Source organism: Corythoichthys intestinalis, chromosome 3 (assembly GCF_030265065.1).
Source record: "Corythoichthys intestinalis isolate RoL2023-P3 chromosome 3, ASM3026506v1, whole genome shotgun sequence".
Taxonomy (NCBI): Eukaryota; Metazoa; Chordata; class Actinopteri; order Syngnathiformes; family Syngnathidae; genus Corythoichthys; species Corythoichthys intestinalis.
In genome coordinates, this window is record NC_080397.1 from 10,359,106 (window position 1) to 10,379,246 (window position 20,141).

The 20,141-nt window shown below is 40.0% G+C and overlaps 1 protein-coding gene across 2 annotated transcripts in view; it reads right to left on the reverse strand.

Moving 5' to 3' along the window:
* The window catches only part of adamts3 (ADAM metallopeptidase with thrombospondin type 1 motif, 3), a 278,467-nt gene that overhangs the window by 53,505 nt on the left and 204,821 nt on the right, over positions 1–20,141 (reverse strand). For both annotated transcript variants that reach the window (XM_057832049.1, XM_057832048.1), the window contains exons 10-14: positions 17,084–17,216; positions 14,933–15,046; positions 9,047–9,192; positions 3,565–3,740; positions 1,123–1,256 (exon numbers count right to left, since the gene is read on the reverse strand). In XM_057832049.1, the coding sequence (XP_057688032.1) occupies positions 1,123–1,256; positions 3,565–3,740; positions 9,047–9,192; positions 14,933–15,046; positions 17,084–17,216 (703 nt within the window). The remainder of the gene's footprint in view (positions 1–1,122; positions 1,257–3,564; positions 3,741–9,046; positions 9,193–14,932; positions 15,047–17,083; positions 17,217–20,141) is intronic.

Here is a 20,141-nt window from a genome sequence, read left to right on the forward strand (position 1 = left end):
ACTTTTTGATGATTTTAGGGCACTCCTAGGTCAATTCCTTTAAATTTTTGGTCACTTCCAGATAATTTTGGGACAATTCGAGTTTTTTTTTTTTGGGGGGGGGGGGGGTCAAAAAAGATTATTGCAGGAGCAATTTTAAAATCAAGTTAATGGAAATGTTTTCATGGAGTTGAATGTGCCATTGAAAATGAACAGGGCCTATGAAAATGTATGGATAAGGTTTGGTCAAATTTGGGCAAAAGTGTATGATTTTTGCCAAAAATTTGGCTGATAAGATTGTTTTCACAAATTTTGTGAATTTTTCAATGTACATATTATGAGAATTGGACACAAATTGTAGGAAAATAGCATTTTAAACATTTAACATGTTACGAGTTTGAAATACTTAATGTTTTTTTTGTAAAAAAAAAAAAAAACTAACTAAGAAAAGTTTTTTCACACGAGTCTGTGGCACGCGTATTGAATGTTTCAAAGTTAGAACATATAGTGTGATAGTGTTAGGGCCTCTGCCCCTTCCTCCTGAGACCTGGGCCACCCAGGTGTGCATGTTTTTATTGATTGCAGGTTGGACAACAGACGGGTGGAGCGGCCACAGGTGCTGGCAATGCCAATCAGCCATCCATAAAAGCCAGTGGACGCCGCCACCTCGTCGCCCGATCAACTCGTCTGGTTTCGCTGTCAATTGCTTCTCGCATTCTTATATGATCTCCCTGATTCCCAGCTCACGACTGTTTTGCTCTCGCCCCAGGTCCTGTCTTTTGTGCGCTCCCTGTCGGACTCTACGCCTGCCTCCTTCCAAGTTTCCACCCCTGCCTCCTCCCGAGCTTCCACGTCTCACGCCGGCTCAGCTACCCCAAGCAAAGCAACTTCTACTCGTCACACTCTTTCTGGTGCTCGCAAATAAAATATTACTCGCCACAACCGGTTTGGCTGCACTGGGATCCCCTCCTGCTCACGCGCCCCTAACACATAGTGTGTGGACTGTAAGGCGCAAAATAAAATACTAATTTAATAATAATAATTTGGGATCACCACAACAAATTAACTATATAAAGGATTAGTTCCACGCTTCCTTGTCTGTGTCCACTCGGCCCCAAGCAAGTGACCAATCAAATGTCTTACCACACACTCGCCGCGAATGCAGACACTGTAGGCGTCTTTGTAGGAGCATCGCGTCCCGTCGTGCACCAGTTGCTTCATGTACGCCACATCGCCAGTTTCCTTGGACTGGCAATACAGGTGGCATCTCTTGTTGCCTACAACACAAACATTACAGGGAGCGACATTAAGGTGCCTGTGTCACAAAAAAGTATGTTTATTTCATATTACATGCAGTATTTTATGCTGCTGAATGAAACGGACCGCTTGGATGTGTGTGGAAGCGATGGATAAATTTATTCAATTTTTGGAATCCTGTGCTACGAAAATGAGAGACTTCCGGCCACGGTCTCGGATTGAGGAAGAAGGTGAATGTGACGTCAGCGGACAAACCATCTTCCCAGTACAGCCATTACTATCATATGCAAAAGGACTGCGGATCCAGCCAATTTTGCGGATTAATTTTATTTTGTGGCGTCACACCAGCCCAACGTGCTGCAGACTTTTGTTGCTACACAACGAAGGGTGGTGTGAGGCTTTTCCAAAAGATCCGGTTCACTGCAAAGAATGGGCAAAACAAGTCCGACAATCAAGAGACCATTGGACAGATGACTAAGTGAGTAAGCTACATGTTTTATGTTATGTCAAATATTGGGATTATGGCAAATGTTTTAATAAGGAGGTGGCTTACATTTTGTGGGTGACAATGCTCCCTGTGCACCGAGAAGGCCACTCGGCCGACGACCGGCGGCTTGTCGCACACCATGGTCACCGGCCTGTAAAGACGTGCCCGTCTATTGAGCGCTATCCTTGGCTTGGGCCCGGGGAGCCTCCCGCTCTCTTCTCCGGTTCTCAATTGTACCTAGACTTCGACCCCCCTCGGCCTTCTTCACGTGTCGTCCTAGAGAGCGCTATACTCGGATTGGGCTCGGGCAGCCACACGCTCCGAAGTCGGCCAGTTTGTCCACTGAAAATGCGCCATTTTCTGCGTTCATTCCGCTATGTGTCACCGGTGACGAGCACTGGCTGCCTGTCGGGGCCGCAGCAGAATGACGAGCCGAAACTTGCTCGCCGCCAGGGGCTGGCCGACCAGTAAAAACAATCAACCCAGCTGCTGTGTTTGACATGAGTCGGTGTAGTTTTGTGTGATTTTTCGTTTATGAAAGGCGAGGAAAAGACTTGGAAGAGCCGCTCGGTTCGGGTTAGCATGTCACCTAGCTCTCACGCCACCTGTTTTGTTTTTGCTCTTTCCTCCATTTTCGAAGCCGTAGTAGGAAAATGACAAAAGCCGGACTAACTCCGGTGGTATAAAATACCGTGGAAGGCTTAAGAATTCGGCAGTTCTGACCATTTTATGCAGTAATTTAGCCCTGTCATACTGAATAAAAACATTTTTAATATTTCATGTTCCATTCAGCACAAGACTGTTATTTGTCATGGCCATACAATTTATTTAGAAAATGGGGAAAAATACTGAGATAAAAAGAATATCCTGTACAAATGTTGGAGAGATAAAAATAATGAAAATATTTTGCTGCTCTCTGTTGCATTTTCCCCGTTCTCAATCTTCACTATCGGGGTGAATGCTAAATCAGCTGAAATCGTTACTCTGCAGACGTCATTACTCAGATGGAGGCGCCAAAGCGCCATAACAATAGGCGGGGCTAAACGGCAGATTAAAAGACTCATTTGTCGTCATCTGCGCTTTTCCAAATAGTTGCGTATAGTTGAATCGTCTCAAAATATGATTTTTAATTCACATAATAATGCTATTTAAGATATTTTTGATCGTGTCATAGGCACTTTAAATGTACAGAGGGCAATCTGCGTATTCGTAGTTGCAGAAAAGAAATGTATTGGTGGTAAAAGTACCTTGAAGTTGAACGGAGTATAATTTGTAGTTGAAGAAAATACATTTGTAGCTGTACCAAAATTAACTTGTTATAGAGAGGTAAACATCTTGTACTTGTAGCAAGTGTAACTCATACAAAAGATAACTTGTAGACGTAGAAAAGGAATGTTGTAAATGTACTTGAAGTTGTACTAAGAATAAATATTAAAAAAAACATCAAATAAAGGTACAGTTGCTCTACCCAACTAATTTGTATTTGTAGCAAAAATAACTTGTACATGTTAATTTGGTTCAAAAGTTACTTGTATGTGTGGAAAATACATTTTGTACTTGTACAAACTTGTAGATGTACAAAAGGTAACTTAAATAAATTGGTATTTTCACCCCCCAAAAAATTTCATTCTTGCAAAAATAACGTGTATCTGTAGAAAATAAAGTTGCAGTCATGTGGTCGACAACAGACTATTTTGATTACATCATATCACTGATTTTTTTAAGCTCTTTTTCTTCACCAGGTCATGCAAATGTGACCTTTCCCTCGCAGTTGGCAGTGCGGCAACACCTTTACGTAATGACGCCCGGACCCCTAGAATCCCATCCCCCGCTCGACTCACCGTCCGGATGCTCATAGGGTAGCCAGTGGTGCTTGGCACTTTGGAACTCAAAGTGGGCGTTGCGGAGCTGACACTGTTGGGCTCGGAAGTCCTCAAAGTGCTTGGGGCACTCGTCCATGTTGCACAGCTGATACTCAAAGTTCACGCCTGGGCAGTCCTGCCCACCGTTGATAGGACTTTTGGAACGTAGGGAGAAAGATGAACATTTAGCCGTTAGGTCGCAGCTACCGATGGTGCTTCGTGCCCGCAAATAGCCAAGTCAAACTTAACCTTCAAGTTATGCAAATTATGCTAGGTGCCCTTCTGACTTGCTCGCTATTAACGGGTACTTTTGTACAATTGCAAAGAAACCTTTTAGAGTCCAAATGGGCTTCATTATATCAGTGCACTTATTTTATGTCCATTCTGCTTCTTTTCTCCTACCAGCATATACAGTACAATATACACCACTATATGCATTCTCCTACCAGCATATATATATATACTTCTTTGTCACAAAAAACATTCATGAAGTTTGGTTCTTTTATGTTTTTGTTTAGCACTGCATATCCATAACTGGCTATATATTTCAATCTACCTGCTTTCTATTCCTCTTGTGCTTATCTCCATTGCTGATTTCAATTATTATTAGTAGTAGTAGTTTTTGTTTTATTTTTATTTCTGTTTTATTTTTATTTATTTTTATTCTATTTGTGATTAATTGCGATCTTTTGTCTTGGTTTTTACGATGTATTGATTTAAATGTGATTTTTTTTTTATCTTCATGTGATGTAAAGCACTTTGAATTGCCTTGTGTTGAATTGTGCTATATAAATAAATTTGCCTTGCCTTGCCTTATGACTTTATTATTGGTTAACAGAAAAAGTGATCAAATCTGCTGGGTCAAAAATATACATACAAGGATCTGAAAAAGCGAATCATTGACTTGAACAAGTCAGGAAAGTCACTTGGAGCCATTTCAAATCAGCTGCAGGTCCCAAGAGCAACAGTGCAAACAACTGTTTGTAATTATAAAGTGCATGGCACTGTTTTGTCACTGCCACGATCAGGAAGAAAACGCAAGCTATCACCTGCTGCTGAGAGAAAATTGGTCAGGAGGGTGAAGATTCAACTGAGAATCACCAAAAAGCAGATCTGCCAAGAATTAGAAGCTGCTGGAACACAGGTGTCAGTGTCCACAGTCAAGCGTGTTTTGCATGTCCATGGACTGAGAGGCTGCCGTGCAAGAAGGAAGCCCTTGCTCCAAAAGCAGCACCTTAAGGCTCGACTGAAGTTTGCTGATGATCACATGGACAAAGATAAGACCTTCTGAAGGAAAGTTCTGTGGTCAGACGAAACCAAAATCAAGCTGTTTGGCCACAATGCCCAGCAATATGTTTGGAGGAGAAAAGGTGAGGCCTTTAACCCCAAGTACACCATGCCTACCGTCAAGCACGGTGGTTTTAGTATTATGCTGTGGGGCTGTTTTGCTACCAATGGAACTGGTGCTTTACAGAGAGTAAATGGGAACATGAAGAAGGAGGATTACCTTCAAATTCTTCAAGATAACCTAACGTCATCAGCCCGAGTTGGGTGTTCCAACAGGACAATGACCCCAAACACACATCAAAAGTGGTAATGGAATGGCTAAATCAGGCTAGAATTAAGGTTTTCAAATGGCTGTCCCAAAGTCCTGACTTAAACCCCATTGAGAACTTGTGGACAATGCTGAAGAAACAAGTCCATGTCAGAAAGCCATCAAATTTAACTGAACTGCACCAATTCTGTCAAGAGGAGTGGTCAAAGATTCAACCAGAAGCTTGCCAGAAGCTTGTGGATGGCTACCAAAAGCGCCTAATTGGAGTGAAAATGGCCAAGGGACATGTTACCAAATATTAGCGCTGCTGTATGTATATTTTTGACCCAGCAGATTTGATCACTTTTTTCTGTTCACCCATAATAAAGTCATAAAAGAACCAAACTTCATGAATGTTTTTTGTGACAAAGAAGTATCTGTTCCAATCACTCTATCAGAGAAAAATCAGAGTTGTAGAAATAACTGGAAACTCAAGAGAGCCATGACATTATGTTCTTCACAAGTGTATGTAAACTTTTGACCACAACAGTATATATATATATATATATACATATATATATATATACAGTGTATCCGTCTGTAAACGGGGGTTTCCAGGGTAAAACGGGCAAATTAAAAATAGCTTCGTGGCTTAATGCGCCATGAATCTGCTATGGCACCATATAGACATATTGTTCTATCAAACACAACAGTTGTTTTTGCTTATATACAGCAGTTTCTTTTAAAGAGAATAATAATACTAAGGGGCTGTGAGATATTAATGGAACCATTATGTGGCAATATAACAAATATTAATGAAGTTAACACACACAAAAAAAAAACACATTCATGAGCAATTATCGAAAATAGATCGAAAATTACGAACATTTCCGAAAGTATTCTGGAAACAGCCGAATGGGGCTTTGATGTCACAGCCAAGAAACAAAAGGTCAAGGCAGGTGCCATCGTTGCTTATCAATGAGAGAGTTGCGTTCGTGTTTTATCAAAAAAATCGCTAAAATGGTTCAAACCTGTCATGCTATGTGGTGTACAAATAGCCATTTTATCGCAATGTAGTACCCATGAGTTCCCGAACGCGAGAAAAAGAGCTGGACTACGCAGACAATGAGTAAAGTTCGTCCATGCAAAGAGGGCTAATTTTGCAGATCCAGCCTCCGGCACTGTTTTGTGTGGTGCACATTTTACACCTGAAAGCTATTCGATCTATGGACAAATTAAATCAGGTTTTGCTAAGAAATTGCTGCTAAAAGCAGATGCGGTGCCCACCATACACGCGCAGCCACCTAAATGTCCCAAGATATCAAGAAAGAGGACGATGACCGACACTGATGAGACCATCCCACCACCCCAGGCTAAGCAAAGGAGGGGAGCAGCCAAGCTCGAAATGGCCAGAGTGAGTACTCTTTTATAATAATAAAACATATCACGCATTGGATAAAGGACTCGACACATGTATAAATTATCGCTCGTAAAATATATACAATAAATCCTCTAATCCCATTAATATATGTGTCTGTTGGCAGAGCGAAAACCTATGATAGCACAATAAATGATAATTATTCTATACATTATTTTATTTTGCGGACACGGTGTATCAGCTTCACAAAAAGAAATGCAAGACAAACCATTTTGTGTTTCCCACACGATCTGTTGCCGGTGTTTCATCAGTGTGATTGCTCCCCTCAATGATCGTTTCATTAGGCTGCATTGGCTTTCGTTTAGGCTCAAATTGATAACCCAAAACACCAAAGAAAGGTTCATAACGCTCCTCGTCACCATTAGAAGAACGTCCGTTACGTCGGATTCGTCGCTGCACCTAGAAACAAAATTGTTCGCCATCATCGCCGCCATTCAGTACTAAGCACTGAGTCGGGTGTTTCCTAGTTGTGACGTCAAGCACACAATATGCTAGATTTCCGGGATCTCTGGCGCCGGTGGTTTTAGCTTGACAATCAATCCAAATTTCTGTCATTTTCTTGGTGTTGTGATGTGTGTAATTACATGAAGTAGCATGATATGAATCCAAAAGGCATGCATTTATGGATAAATGATGGAATATTTCCCCAGGTGTTGTAATACTCTTTAAAGAGCAGAAACTGAACAGCAGAAATAGAACAATATGCCCATATGCTGCCATAGCAGATTCATGGCGCATTAAGCCCCCAAACTATTTTTAAATTGCTCGTTTTACCCTGGAAACCCCCGTTTACAGACATCACGCAACCGTTTTTGCATGAACCCAGCCATGAAAACAAGGTAAGTATTTATATTTATTATTCAAAATGTCTGTCATTTTTAGCTTAGAATCACTAATTGATGTCTAATATTTTGTTTAAAAAAAAAAGACTTTAAAAATGTTTTCACTTGCATATTTGATAGTTTTAAACAAATTACATCATGAAAAAACTGGCGTCTGTAAAAAGTCACGGATATCTTCCTCATAATTATCGCTAAATTGTATTCTTTTATTACTGTCGCATTTTCCCCGATATTTTAGATGATATACAATCAACCCAGACAACGAAAAAAAGTTTATAAAAAATGTTTAAAAGGGTAAATATATGAAAATGAAAATCTGGACCAGTCCTTGATGTCTGCGATTTCTGCATCATGAACCTTGTTATATGTGTTGCCCATAAAATCCCGAAAAAATCCAGCTGTGGCCATTGAAAGCTGTGTTTAGACACTCAGTGATACATGCAACATAGAGTTTTTGGATCGAAAAGAGGTAAGTATGCGATAATATCTCGTTAAAGTCATGGCGGCTGTAATTCTGCTCTCACGTGCTATCACCTCCAGATAGGGTTTTCCCTCCTGTTCAAAAATTTCGCCACCCGAGCGGTATTGTGTCTCCTTTCAAGCTCGGGTCCTCTACCTGAGGCCTGGGAGCTTGAGGGTTCTGCGCAGGATCTTAGCTGTTCCTAGGATTGCACTCTTCTGAACGGAGACCTCTGACGTTGTTCCTGGTATCTGTTGGAGCCATGCACCCAGCTTGGGGGTTACTGCGCCTAGTGTCCCGATCACTACTGGCACCACTGTTGCCTTCACTCCCCACATTTTCTCCAACTCTTCCTTCTACCCTTGATATTTCTCCAGCTTTTCGTGTTCTTTTTTCCTGATGTTGCTATCGCTCGGGATTGCTAAATATATCACTACTGCTGTCTTTTGATGTTTATCCACCACCACTACGTCAGGCTGGTTGGCCATCACCAGTTTGTCTGTCTTGATCTAGAAGTCCCACAGAATATATATACGTGTATATATATATATATATATATATATATATATATGTATTCCACATTTTCTTGACTAACTTATGGTCGCTATGAATCATCATTAGTCGACATTGTCCTCAATGGCAGTCAATGCCTATTCATATAAAGGTGAAAAAAGCCTAAATTGTGTAACTATAACTTGACCAATGTCATAATGTAAAAATAAAGTGACAACTAGTCGCCAACTGTTTTGATATTTGAATCATTTTCTTTAAAATGGCAGCCAATGAGTTGACAAAATGATCCAAAATTAAACGGAAATTACCCAAAATTCATTAAAAATGACCCATAATCAACAGGAAGTGACCAATAAACAAGAGGTGACCTAGAAATGCTATACAAATCAAAAGAAATTGCCCCAATATGTACAGGAAGTACATAACAAGGAAGTGACTCAAAATTAACTCCTAGCCTGCCATTGACTACAATAGACATCCAATTCATTTAAACTGAGAGGACTGTCTGTGAATGCTCATCTTTCAGCGCCATTGACAGTGCTAGACATCCAATCCATTTGGACTAGGAGAGGCAAATGAACAAAAGTCAAAATGGACTGGACGTCCATTTTCATAAATGAGCAATGCCCATTACTGCAGGAAAAAAAGGACAAATGTTAGCATGTAGCACTCACGCGGGATTGTTGCAGTGGCGCGTTCGCAAGCGAACACCAGTCCCGCAGGAGCGTGAACAGGAGCCATGTTTGCTCCATGAGCCCCAGGAGCCATCTTGTTTCACTTGACTGGGGTTCTTCCACATGCAGTGACCCTTGTAGCACCACTGGATGGGAAAAGAACGGAAGTAAACAGATGGAATGCTTTAATATTGCTATTTACCCTGCCCCGTCATACCCAAGTCTGTCCTCTCTTCCCTCTTCTTGTCCTAGTGGTTATTAGGTGTATTCCCTCCCCATATTGTATAAAAACAAGCAAATATGTTAAATCCAGAATTTTTCATTATGTAAATATATACCGTATATGTCTTGTTTTTAGATTAGAATCCTGTAATTTAAAAAATGAAATGAAAGAGAAAAATCTGTAATAGTTGAATCCATTTGGAACCACCAATACTAGAAAGATTGGCAACACTAACGTGTGAGCTTACATGGAAGTAGCCCAGTGTTGTTTTCGTCAACAATGACGATAACGGAAATATTTTGTTGCTGAACAATTTTTTCATGACGATGAGGAGACGGTGACGAGCTAAAACGAGGCTTGGGAGACTAGACTATTATGAGACGAATGCCAGTTTTCGTCTGATGAAACGACAACCAGACGAAAATGTGACATCCCCAATAGCAGCTGACTCCGTGCCGGATCCAGCTTCAGCTCCAGATCCACATAGTAGTCACACCCACTGAACAATACAGCGCCAGATGCAGCCTGTATCATCAATCTGACAGTCCAAATAATAGGTTACGCACTGGTCCGGGGCGGAAAATGCAGACCGGACGCGCTAAAAAACCTGAAATTTAACGATCAGTGTGTGACGTCCCAACAGCGCGGACCCTGAAGGCGGGCATCTGCTGCGACTCCGGTCAGTGACAGCAATGGCAACGAAGATGGAATGTGTGTATTTGCAGCTGCAGCTAATCAATATTGGACAAACAGATGTTGTTAATACAAATGTTGAAGTGTAGGCGACTCAGAAGACGTTTGGAAATGTTTGAAAATGGTGGTGTTGTTGTGCTGAACCGGAAACGTTCTGAATGGACCAATCACAGTCCTTCGACGTTCACGTCACGTGTGTTGACTTGACGCGTAGTCAGGATTTTTTGGGGAGGCCCACGTCAGAATGGGCCTTAAACAGGAGAACACACAGGATTCAGGACACATCATCTCAGCGTACAATAATTTTTATGCTAAGTTATTTATCCAAAATCATAATTTCATTTTTAAGGCACTTCTTGACTGCTAAACAAGTTATTCAATCAAGCATTAATAAAATGGCCTGTGTATTCAAGTGATCTGCCATGTCTGCAAGTTAAGTAATTCAAAATTTGTTGAGTAACAGCATATGGAGGGGGAAAGCATTTACTTTGTGTTGCTGTAAATGTTCAATGTTTGAATAATACTATTATTGAAACTGAGCCCCTCCTCCTTGTGTTTGTGTATTTGTTTCACTGTCTTGATTGCACAGATGAGTGAGCCTGGGATAAGGTGCCGGTGATCATCGTCAGCAGCTTACTTAAACCGGCCCTTGGCCTCACATCATCGCCAGATCAACGACTCACCTACAAATATGTGACTTTCAGCTAACGAAGAATCTTGTAATCCTGATACTGAGCTGATTTTTGTGCCCCCCCCCCCATAGATCCTGTATTGTTTGCCTGAAAAAATGCCTGCCTCCCCGTTCACCTGTTCTATCAACAAACTGCCCACCAGATTCTTTGGACACCATCTACCAAACCCTCTTATCGTCATTGAACTCTTGTTACCACTGCTAGTTTGCCTCTGCGCTTAGGTCCCCCGTTACCCCAGAACCTTAAGAAATACAATTTGTTTACAGTCTAAAACATGGGTCATCTTTAATGTGGAGTTGCTTGTTTCAATTAAAATATTTTGTGAAAAAACAATGTTGTATTGTTATGTTGTTGTATGTCGCATTAATACGATGTGTTCGCATTAATAAATGGCATGAAAAAGAAGTTTTATCATTATTGTTTTTAATAGACACATTTAATTTGCAATATAAACCCATTACAGTCTGATACATTGAACAGAATGGACCCCAAATGTAATGCTGAAAACCGTTTTGATACAAATCTGGCCCAGATTGGGAAACGTGCCATATCCGGGCCATACATTAATGTCTTTTCTGCTGCTTGGGACCAGTTCTGGCCCAAAACTGGTTGCTGATCCGGCAAGTGACCCCTTACCGAGTTTGGGCCATTGTTGAAAAAGACACTGGGGCGGATTCGTTTTACGAAGTTGTGCAGAAATTCGCAGTATATCTGGCCCATGTCAGCTACAGTTCTATTTTGTTATCTGGGATAGTTTCTGTCTCATGTTCACAATGTATGACATTGTCATATTGTACGTAGAGTACGTCAGCTTGCATCGTAGTAGTGTTTGGATCATGTCACTTTATTAAATGCTTCATTGAGTGAGTCCTCTAAAATCAACTCATGCTGCATAGAACAGCACACTACACAACACAATGAGTTTCCATAGCACACTAGAGACAATGTTTAAACGAGTTGGCGCCTTTGAAAGGTAGTTCGCTGGCAACGTCAAAGCAGCTCGCCTGTCACTCATCGTTAACTTTAACAAGCTGCAGCTACCTGGTGAGAAAGAAAAGCTTCAGGAGGGAGAGTGAGAGCCTGTACGTGATCAGATGGGACATTTTTATAAAATCCTGCATTTATTTATTTATTTTTTTAATTGAAAAATCCGCGATGGACTGAGGGCACGATGTTTGAAGCGCGAAGTAGTGAGGAATCACTGTATTTTGTTTTGTTGGCATTTGTGGTGAACTACGATTACAAATATTTCATTGCTTGCAAACTGTACTACCAGCTATTATTCAAATTGACACGTGGTGCATACTCTTCTTTATTTGTGGCTTTATTTCATATTATTGACACGTTTTGTTGTTTTCAGTTTTGCAGAAAAGTATCAGTGTTCTTGTCAAGAGAAAGATGAAAGCCAATTCAACTTTACTACAGTGTCTGACTTCTCTTAAGAGCCTGATTTGCTATCCGTCAATTTGTGGACAGAATAAGTAGTGGTGTCAACAATAATCGATGCGGCGATGCATCCCAATGCGGGGCATGGACGATTCGATTCGATGTGGGCAACAAGCCGAATCGATTCAGCGCATTTTAAAATATATAAGTACGTTCAAAAATCTTCCCTGCGCAATTCCGGTGATGCAACGGATTTGGTTAACCCATTTGTATTATTATTCTCATGTTTCACTTTTTACACACCGTATAACTCTGGTCAAGTTTCCACCAACCTCGTAGAAGCCAAAATGTCTCCAGATGTCTACTTTCAATGTCTTAGGTGCATCAATAATCTTTCTCGCTCCCTCTTTCTCCGCTTCAGCCATTGTTATGTTATTTCCTATCTCTTAGAGGTTAGATTTTGTGCCCAAACCCGAACGGGACGGGTCGGGCCCAAAATGTTAAGCATTCACGTTCGGGTCGGGTCGGGCCGCCGCGCCGGACTAATAAATTATTTTTTAAAAAAAATTTAAAAAAAAAAAAAAAGGGATAAAACCGAGAGCAGGCTCTCTGTATTGTGCATTTGCTTGTGCACGCACATGAACGCAGTGGCGCCACCAGCTTTTTCTTCTTCTCCTCCGCTGTGGCGCTTGCGATTTGTTACGAAAGACACTTTTATTTATGCACACAAAGGCAACACAAATGTGATCCTTTTGAATCTTCTCCTCTGTGTGTCTGCAAAATCACGTTTTTTTTTTTTTTTTTTTATATTAAACTTTCCCAACGTTACTTCGTTGTGTAAATGCTTTTATAATAATCATAAAAATATGTAGAATATTTAAACATAAAGAAAACTTTTTTTTCTGCCAACTCGAATAAATGAAAATGCTGCTGCTGCGTTTTTTTTTTTTTCGCGTCACTCCAAGCCGGGTCGGGCTTCAATACCAGCGGGCCGTGTCGGGTAGGGCTGGATTTTTTAGGCCCGATCTAACCTCTACTATCTCTCTGCTCTCTCGATTGCAAAAAATTGGATATTTCCTCATGTTGAAATAGATTGTTATGGCTGCTAAAATGTTGCTGCACTTCATTTTAATTCATTATTTTTTATTGTTATGTGGTAGTTACTGATTGCATACTTATACCTCCTAAAACCACTGAAATGCTGAAACCGCTTTTGGCAGTTATAAATATAACACACAATAAAACACAACAGGTTTCACACACACACAGTGGTTAGCATGTCCCCCTCACAGTTCTGAGCCTTCCAGTGTGTGCCTTGGGCTGATGCATTACACTGGAACAAGGCAGAAATGAGAAACTGATTTCCATTCAAAAAGTTTTTTTTTCTTTTTTTTTTTTTTTACAAAATTCCATCTAAACCTCCATCTAACGTTTATATTTCCTCAAATCTAAAAGCAAAACCTCAATTTTAACTATTCTAGAACATAGGATGTACTTTAAAATTGAAGCTAATATCAACACTTAAAAAAAAAAAAAAAATTATAAAGATATGTGATTACATTATGCACAGTGAAATTGAATATATTTTGAAGACAAAGCAAGCATTGATTTTTTTTATCACAAGGAAATAAATAAGAGCCTTACATAAATAAACAAAATAAGTAAAGTGCTCATTAACATGGAAGATGTTCTGAACCACCGAAAATAAAATAAACCTCATCAACTCTTTCCATTCTCTTAAAGATCTCATCAATTTTCCGTCGCATTGCCCCTTTAATTCAACAAGCTTTTTTCCAGCCTCTATTCTATGTTGTTCTAAAAAAAAAAAAAGGTGCGTTTGAACCAATCACAGCTAATTAGCCATGCTGATCACATGTCAGTATGTCAGCCAATTAAGTCCTTTTTTTTTCTTTCTCCTGCACACCCTGCAGTGTGTGTGTGCAGGGTGACGCGACTTGTCAGATACAGAGAGAGACGCGGGGAAGAACTACTATAAATGAATAATAAATATCAGGCATATATCATTATTGGTTTGATATCGGCATCGTATTTTGGGATTTGGACAATAACAGGATATCGGCTATCGCTTAAAAGTCATTATCGGACAGCTCTAATTGCAACTTTATTTGTGCATGTACAGTAAAACCAATCGCCCCTGCACCCCTTCTTCCTATATTCCTTTCAGTCATTGTCCCTTGGAATTATGTTTCACTGTTGCTAATATACAGGGCTAACTTTTTGAGAAACATGTAACGTAAACTGTTATGAGCCTGGGTTGTGCTAGCTAGTAACTAACTGTAAGTGTTAAAGCCCAGGGCATTGATGCTCGGGGCCACTCAAACGCTTCAAATAAATGTCAAGTAAGCGACTGCAAAATACTGTCCTGCGGGCCGCAACTGGCCCCTAGCTTGTAAGTCTGAGACCACTTTTTTAAGGATATATTCCAGTGGTCTTTTAAAAATGAATTTGACCAAGTATTTGACATTTTCATAACGATACGATATCAATTCTTTGAAAAACAGAACGATATTGCTTGATATTGCAAAGTGTAATAACAGACGATTTTGATCCGATTCAATTAAATTAATATGATAAATTCATATTTAACATAATCTGTTCCATTTCACAAGATGGAATTAAAAAACAGAGTAATTAGGACTTTTTTTTGGACCATTTTTATGTGGCAACATTTAAGACATTTGACTGAAAATCATTCTTTTGAACAAAAGTTGACAATATTGAGTATTATTGAATGTTTTTCAATGATTGTTGCTTCACTGAATAATCTAACAATCCAAATCGAGGTATTGTTACACCGTCAATTACACATTTTAAATAAGGCCTAGACATAGATAATACTGTATAGACCTAGATAGACAAAGATAGCCATACTTTCCCAGGTCCACATTCAGTCCCGTCAAGCGGTGGGCCCTTCTTGGTCTTGCAAAAGTAAGGGTTGTCGGGGTGGCTGCACCAGAGCTGCTTGCATGGGTCGAACGTACGGAACTAAAAGACACAAAAGTAGAAAAAAATGAGAAACCTTAAAAAGAAGCGCCGTTTGGATATGTCGTGGTAACATGTTTCATGGAGGATGCCGTGAAAGCAGGACTGAATTTAAAAAAGCTTTTAAGGGCAAAAAATCTCATCAATAACCTGTAGGTTTAGGATTAGAGGACATAATGAGACATCCTGAGGTGAGATGGGCAGGGTAAAACGCGGTTGTTTACGCGGTGAACTGAGCGCATTTCATCCCTCGCTGCTACTAGAAAGCGACCAAATGGCATCACGTGACATGTCAAGCATGTAATGGAGGCGTGAATACTGCTTAAAGTACATAGTACATGACGGAGAGTAGCGGTTAAGCAAATAAACATTGTTTACGTGGCTATGATTGCCGAAGCAGACAGTAATTGCTGACCAGGAGCAAAAATAAATTGGATTTGTTTTTAAATTGGCTCGATAAATGTATGAATGAAAATGCAACATTACATGTTGGACATATCGCTAGCCACCAAGCACAAAAAAATAAGTAATAAAACATAGGAAAAGTCAATATTTAAACCTTTAAAGTGCACTGATTGAACTCATAGGCGGCTATTGAGGGTGCTCAATGTTCAATTCATTTAGACTAGGAGGAGCGGATGGGGATAGTTCATGAGGTCAAAGGTCATACAGGTCAGACAAGGAATTCTGTGATAACTCAAGAATGAAGAGGAGAATATTATACTTGTAGGATATACTTGAAATAAGTAGTGGTGCAAGTGACTTTGGAGTAATGAGGTCAAAGGTCACAGAGGTCAGAAAAGGAATTTCGCCAAAACTCAAGAACAAATAACAGGATTATTATCAAACTTGCAAGATATGTTTGTAATATATTACGGAAGAGGTCATAACATTTTAGGGTAATGAGGTAAAATTTCCAAGCTCAAAGGAATTTTTCTATATTTTTATTCTTAAAAGGGGGCCTATACCAAATATGCCAATGCTTTAAATTTGGCTTCTCTAGTTTAAACTGGGAGGACTGGCTGTGAGTACTCATTTTTCAGTGACATTAGCCACGTTTACATGCTGACTTTTATTCATACCGATTCAAATCATTCCGAATGGAAATTTCACATCAGCTGTTTACATGTCACTTCATCTATTCCGATCCAGCGTTTACATGTGACTGCCTTTATTCCGAAAGGACGTTTGACAACTGCCGTCTGACATGCGCAGATTAATCAAAACAAAGCGTCACGTTGCAAAACATGGAGATCGATCGTCAGATCAGCTGCTGTTTTAACTTTTCGAGTGGAAACAAAACTTCAGAATGATACGCCGTTCATTTAAAAAGTTGTATGGGTGCGCTGTGCGTGTGCTTGGAAGCCATGTTGCAAGTGACGTTACTTACGTCACCAAGTGACGTCACCACGTCAGTACAGAGCATGCGCAGAAAGAACGCAACCAGACACCATTCCGCTTCCCTGTTTACATGATATAATTTTACTTCTAATCGGTTTGGGAAAAGGAATATTCCACCCCTGTGAATCGGAATGAAATTCCATTCGGTTTGGGCCTGTTCATTCCGAATGAGGTGTTTATATGGAACACATTTATTCGGTTTGAACAAATATTCCGATTGGAATTGGAATATTTGGCTCCATGTAAACGTGGCAACTGACAGCACTAGACGCCAGTTTCATTTTGACTGGCAGGGGCCAACGAACAAAGATTCATTCGCCCCTCCTAGTCAAAATGGATTTGACATCTAGCACCGTCAATGGCAGCCAATGAGTTAATTTTGTCATTTGTTTTCTGAAGTCACTTTCCGTTGTATATATCCCACTTCGCATCCCTAACAATTAAAAATGCCATTCAACAACCCTTTTAACATTCAGACAAGCTCTCTGAGTATTCCTTTAATTATCACTCCAAATGAAGATCAAATGACGCAGTGAGCGTGAGCATATCAACGCATCCCTCCGCGGGACTCTCACAACTTGCCGCGTGAGCGGTGTTTACAAAACAAACAAGTTCTCGTCAAGTTGCGCTGATACTCACCGAGGTACAGATTTTGTATCCCACGCCAAAATCGAAGCGGCACTGCTCGTCCATGGAGTAGTTGATCCCAGGAAGCTCGGGAAGCTGTGGCCAGTCGTGCTTGAAGGGATCGTCCAACAGGCAGTCGTACGTGCTGGTGGCGATGGGTGTAAAGCAAATATTTCATTAGTCTGATCATACCATATTGGTTATTAGGACACTGAGACAATATTGCGATTCACAGTGTAGTTATGATTTCCTTCAAAAAGCCATCGTCTGCCAAAAAGGGCAGCCACAATTATTCAACAACAAGTTGATTGTCAAATGAATAACTATTCTGATTGTCATTTAAAGACTTTGTTGACCTAAAAATTGTCCAAAATCTAAATTTTGAGGCCCTTAATACCAAATATTTGATTCCATTCTTTATCTAACTTACAACAACAACAACAACCTACGTACAACAATACAACAGAGTCAACAAACTAATCGAAAAAATTAAAAGCACTAAAGTTTGCCATGATTCAATTCAGTGCATTAATGTATCGAATCAGATTAACCAATTGTTATATCATTTCCCCAAAACGATATAAAACTTTCAACATTTTACATGCTGTATCTCTTGCCATTATCGCCTAAATAGACCTGTTCCTGCAATGCACAATTTGTCCAGCAGATCGCGCCCAACTAGGGCTGACTTGCTACATTTTGAGATTCCATGTGTCACGTACCATTTGGCCTCAAGAGGTCCCTGTATACATCCAATAGTCAGCAAATTGGATTCTCCTTTCAACTGTACGTGAGTAATGCACGCAAGACAATCAAAAATAGCAACCCATAATCAACACAGAACATAATCTACACAATTTTAAAAAGTCGACGCTGTCATATAAAGTGTTACCGGTTAATATCTTTTGGTGAAAATATCCTATAATACAGTGAGGACAGCTGTGGCTTATAGCCCGGTGCGGTTTCTCTATGAACAAATGCCGTTTTGGTGTCAAATTTGGTGGGTGCAGCTTATAGTCACGTGCACCTTACAGTTAAAAAAATATTGGTAAAGAGCAGGTGATTTAATCAAAGGTTATTGAAACTGATGGTTTCAAAAGGAAACTAAAATTATCACATAACAAAACAGAAAATAGCATAACTAGCAATTAATGAAATAACAGAAACACTAACTAAAAAAATAGCACAGAATATGAAGTTTAAATTACTGTTGCTCCGATTCCGATACCAGTAGCGGTTTGGGAATATTTCAGCATAACAACTTCGTCGAGTGCAATGGCAGCATGCAAGATTTGCGGCCTAAAAGTTTCGAGAGGTGGAGTTAAATCGGCCAGTTTCAATACCTCGACCCTGATAACACATTTGAAGTTGAAACTTGTGAACGACCACAAAGAGTTTGAGGCTGCAACAGCAGCAACTGCCACCAAAAGAAAGGGGTCTGGTCTGGACCGCAACAACAAACCCAGGTCTGTTCACTTCGTCTACTTTACTTTTATTGTCTTTTACTGAAAGAAATGCTGCAGTAATTTGAGACCTGTTTCAAAAGTGCCGTAGAAGTAAGCAAAGTAAGCTAAGCTAAGTGGCCAAGTTGTGTGTGTGTGTCAGAGAGAGAGAGACTCACTCGTGCGCTGCTTGCATTTGTGCGTTGCTATAATGACGGAGTTATGTTGCTGCTGGTGCCCAGAGAGGGAGGCTAATAGAGAGACAGGATGCTTTGGTCATTTATTATTAGATTGTTATTATTTGTCAGCCATACCAGGTATGCAATAAAAAGTTATACTGGCTTCACTTTGTATTAGTCTATTTCCCGTTTCACAAAGGTAAGCAGCAGCCTGACAAAGCCATGATAGTAATGATTTCACATCTAGTATGTAGCTCGTTATTTGAACAGTATATAGCTACAGTATATAAATCTCAAACGGAGTCGTATCAGAATGGTATCTTTATCGGCCGAGACGACACCGCCAAGTATTGATATCGGTATCAGGAACAAAAAAATGGTATCGGTGCAACACTTGTTTAAATGTTATTTACATCTGTAGTGCTGCAATGCATGCTGGGAAGCATGAGGCATGTTGTAAGCAGCAGTGTTGACAGCAGGTGGCAGCAAAGGTTGTCTCTCCCAAAGGAAGTGAGAGATTACATTGAGGAGTAATAGCCAAATGAAGCTTCTTGAACCAATGAAGCTTTGCAGCCAACTGATTCATAATTTCATGGTGGTTCATTTGCTCTATGGCACTATCAAGTGGTCATGAAGCCCAACAGGCAAACAGTGTTGAGAATTCTATGGCTATTTGTTCAAGAGAATGACATGAAAGTGCCTGTGTTACTGGATGAACAAAATGCAACAAGTGCTTTAAAGATAATTTGCTATTCATTTATATTTAGAAACAAAAGCGTCTACAGTGTTTTGGCAAAATTAGGGCTGTCATAATTATCGCGTTACGCGCGGTAATTAATTTTTTAAATTAATCACGTTAAAATATTTGACGCAATTAACGCACATGTCCCGCTCAGAAAGTATTCTGCCTTTTGGTAAGTTTTACAGCAAGACTTTTTGTGCTGTCCAACAGCGAACTCTTGTGGTCGCTTTGCGACATGGTTTATTGTTTTCTTTCCAGTTCATTATGGCTGCACGACGTCTCGGGCTAATAATGTTGTGCTTATATGATCCTTGGACAAGATTTGTCCGTAAGTATGGTTGTTGTAAAGAATGTACATATTATGTTAGTAAGCGAAATGTTATATTTTTTGTATGAGACGCTTTTTGTTTATGTTTAGTGAACCTGTGTAGCGTGCTAAGCTAACGTTGTTGCTAATGCAATGCTTGTGTACTTTTTTTTGTAGTTTTACAACGGTCTAAAGAGGACAATGGTTTGAGGCCATTTTATTAATAAATCAGATGAAAAAGGAAGAAGTCTAATTATTAAGGCGTCGTTCACTAGCTGTCTAGCTTTGGAAAAAGTAGACGCTTCGGAGTGAGGACAGCATAGACAGATTTAAATGACAGTAGAGTGAAATGCCCACTACAGTCCTTTTGTACCGTATGTTGAATGTATATATCCATCTT